The sequence below is a fragment of the Cinclus cinclus genome, chromosome 31 (genome assembly GCF_963662255.1).
Source record: "Cinclus cinclus chromosome 31, bCinCin1.1, whole genome shotgun sequence".
Lineage (NCBI taxonomy): Eukaryota > Metazoa > Chordata > Aves > Passeriformes > Cinclidae > Cinclus > Cinclus cinclus.
Window position 1 is genome coordinate 2,464,642 of NC_085076.1, and position 2,920 is coordinate 2,467,561.

Below are 2,920 nucleotides of genomic sequence, written 5' to 3' on the forward strand. Positions count from 1 at the left end.
AGGGGAAGAATCAAAAAAACAGCACCCAAAAGGAAGAAATTTTAGGATTTTTTGGGGTTGATCTCACTGGGTTTATCCTTTTTCCCTTTCAGGAGAGCCCAGAGGTTGGCAGATGGGTGATTTCCAAGGATTTTGGGATTCACCTGCCAGGTGAAACCAGGTGTGGTCAGGGCACGAGCAGATCCCAGGGGTTGTGGCCACACAATTTCTCCTTCCATGATTTTTCCTAATCCTGCTTTTGATTTGGGTGTATTGTCTTGACTGAAAATTTCAGGGGCTGAGCAAACTCAGGGAAACCCTGGAAAAGGCTCCCTCAGGTTTTGTACCCTGAGAGTTACCAATGGAAATAATGGAATAAAATTGACATTTTGGGACAGAATTCTCAAAACCCCACTATTCAGTTTATGACTCCATAAAGGGGGATTTTGGAAGGGAAAAGCTCATTTCTTGAGGAAATTTGGGAATGGTGTTGGGTATGGAAAATGTGCAGACACAACAGGAAATTTAATCCGTGACTGGCTGGGGAGGGAGGAATCTGGACAATAAATCTGCTGAAGTTGCAGCCAGACCTCTGCATCACCTGGAGCTGCCCCTGGACATTCCCAGGTTTTCCAGGGATGATGCACAGATCCCCTCCCTGACCTGGCTCACCCCAAACCACGAATCCTTCTCACTCAGCAGCGCTGATCCCACAGATTCCCTAAAAAGTGGAAATTTTCTCCTGGAAAACTCCCAGGTTACTCCACCTGGATGTGGAAGCTGGGACAGTTTCTTGGCCAAGAAGGATGGGAAGGAGCTCTTCCAATTCCCAAATTCCGGAGAAAGGCACCTGCAGATGAACGCGCCTCGTATCGGAGTCACGGAGTCGCTGTGGGTCAATAATGGGAGAAATTGCACAATTCCCTTTTCCTTGGAAAAAGCAGGGTGGGATCCGAGCTATGTCAGCACCTCGTGTTGATGGATCAAGCTCTGAGCAATCCGTGAGGCAATCCCAGAAGTAGGAAAAAAGCAATAATAAAACCAGGAAAAAAAAAAGAATAAATCATTACCGTGCCTGAGTAATGCCATGGATGTAACAACAACAGCAATAATTGCTGAGCGAAATAATCACTTTATCTGGGGCAGTGACAGGTGGAGGGAATTTTTGTAGGATGTTTCAGCTCCAGCTGATTGCCCAAGAAAAGGGATAAAAACCCTCTCGGCTCTGGGTTGCTCCAGACGATCCTCCCGACTCGCTCCGAGCTCCACAAGGGTAAGGCCGAGCCTGGAATTGTTCCTGGAGCTGTCGGGATCTGAATCGAGCTTTGCTCTTACCCAGAGCTGTGGGGCCAGCAGGGCCGGGGGAGCGATTGGGATCACTCTTCCTTTTGGGGTTACTGTTAATTTTGAGTTACGTCTGATTTTAGGATTTACTACTCATTTTGGGGTTTGCTGTTAATTTTGGGGTTGCTGTTAATTTTGGAGTTTGCTGTTAATTTTGGAGTTCGCTGTTAATTTGACGTTTACTATACATTTTTGGGTTTACTCTTCGTTTTGGGGTTACTGTTAATTTTAATTGGGGTTACAGCTGATTTTAGGATTTGCTATTCATTTTGGGGTTTGCTGTTAATTTTGGGGTTACTGTATATTTTTGGGTTTACTGTTCATTTTGGGGTTACTGGTTACTTTGGGTTTGCTGTTGAATTGGGTGCTACTGTTGATTTTGTAGTTTGCTGTTAATTTTGGGGTTATTGTTAATTTTAGGCTTTACTTTTAATTTTGGAGTTTGCTGTTAATTTTGAGGTTATTGTTCCTTTTGGGGGTTACTGTTAATTTTGGAGCTACTGCTAATTTTGGGGAGGTTCTGTTAATTTTGGGGGATATTTTTGTATCAAATTGACTCCACAATTAACAGTCGGGAGAAATGGGAGGCAAGGACATGAGAAGATGGCAAACCCCAATTTTTTTGTTTTCTGTTCTCTCTCTTCCCAGCCCAAACCCCACCAAATCGGTCTCTGACCTTCCTGCCGCCTCGGCTTCGTGCGTTCCAGACACATTCCCAGAAAATGTTTTCCTACGGACGCAGCTCCAGCTCCCGCTGCCTGGCGCCGTGCGCGGTGTCCTGTCCCCAACCCGTGGCCAACACCTGGAACGAACCCTGTGTCACCTCTTGTGGGGACTCCAGGGCTGTCATCTACCCTCCGCCCGTGGTCATGACCTTCCCAGGCCCCATCCTCAGCTCCTGCCCTCAGGAGAGCGTCGTGGGATCCTCGGCACCCTCAAACTTCCTGGGATCCGGGGGTTCCTATGGCTCCTACAACTACAGGAGGTCCTACTCATCCTACGGATCCTCTGGGAGCTGCAGGCCCTGCTAAATATCCCAGGAAGGAGCAAAGAGCCCCCATGGAGCCTCCAGCAATTCCCGGAGAATCCTCAGCTCCTATTTTTTGCAAATTCCCCTTTCTGACTCTTTATTTTTCTTTTCTTTTTTTTTCTTTTTTTTTTTTTTTTCCGGGCGGCTCCTGCAAAAAAAAAAAAAAAAAAAAAAACAAACAAACTCGGAATGGTCCTGTCCATCATCCCCGGCTGGCTGAATTTGGGATGAAGGAGTGTCACCTTCCCACGCCTAAAAACCCGCGAGTCACCCCTGTGGAATGGCCAGCCCTGGAGCGATTCTTTCCTTCCTTTCTCCCAGTGTTTTCCATCCCCACCGCGATATTCCGCTTCCTCCTTTCTCATTAAACCAGTGTGCATCAAAATCTAGAGTTTCTCTGTGGTTTTAATCCATGATTTTGGAGTTTTTTTTCCACCACTCTGGCAGCTTTTGGTGCCTTTCCACACCGGGAAGGTGCCCAGGTTCTTTCGGCAGTGACACAAAGTCATTCCATGAGGGATAAAGATGTTTTGGAACCCTCCCAATTCCATCTGGATCTTCCCTCAG

At 46.8% G+C, this 2,920-nt stretch overlaps 1 protein-coding gene across 1 annotated transcript; it reads left to right on the forward strand.

The window, feature by feature from the left end:
* The first annotated feature begins 2,045 nt into the window (after positions 1-2,045).
* On the forward strand, positions 2,046-2,354 carry LOC134055243 (scale keratin-like). The gene has a single exon (XM_062511427.1). It carries the CDS (start codon positions 2,046-2,048, stop codon positions 2,352-2,354), a length of 309 nt encoding a protein of 102 aa, XP_062367411.1.
* Positions 2,355-2,920: the final 566 nt, after the last annotated feature.

Excerpts from the sequence above, each read along its gene's own strand:
- LOC134055243 (XM_062511427.1), top strand. The coding sequence starts at position 2,046 with ATGTTTTCCTACGGACGCAGCTCCAGCTCCCGCTGCCTGGCGCCGTGC.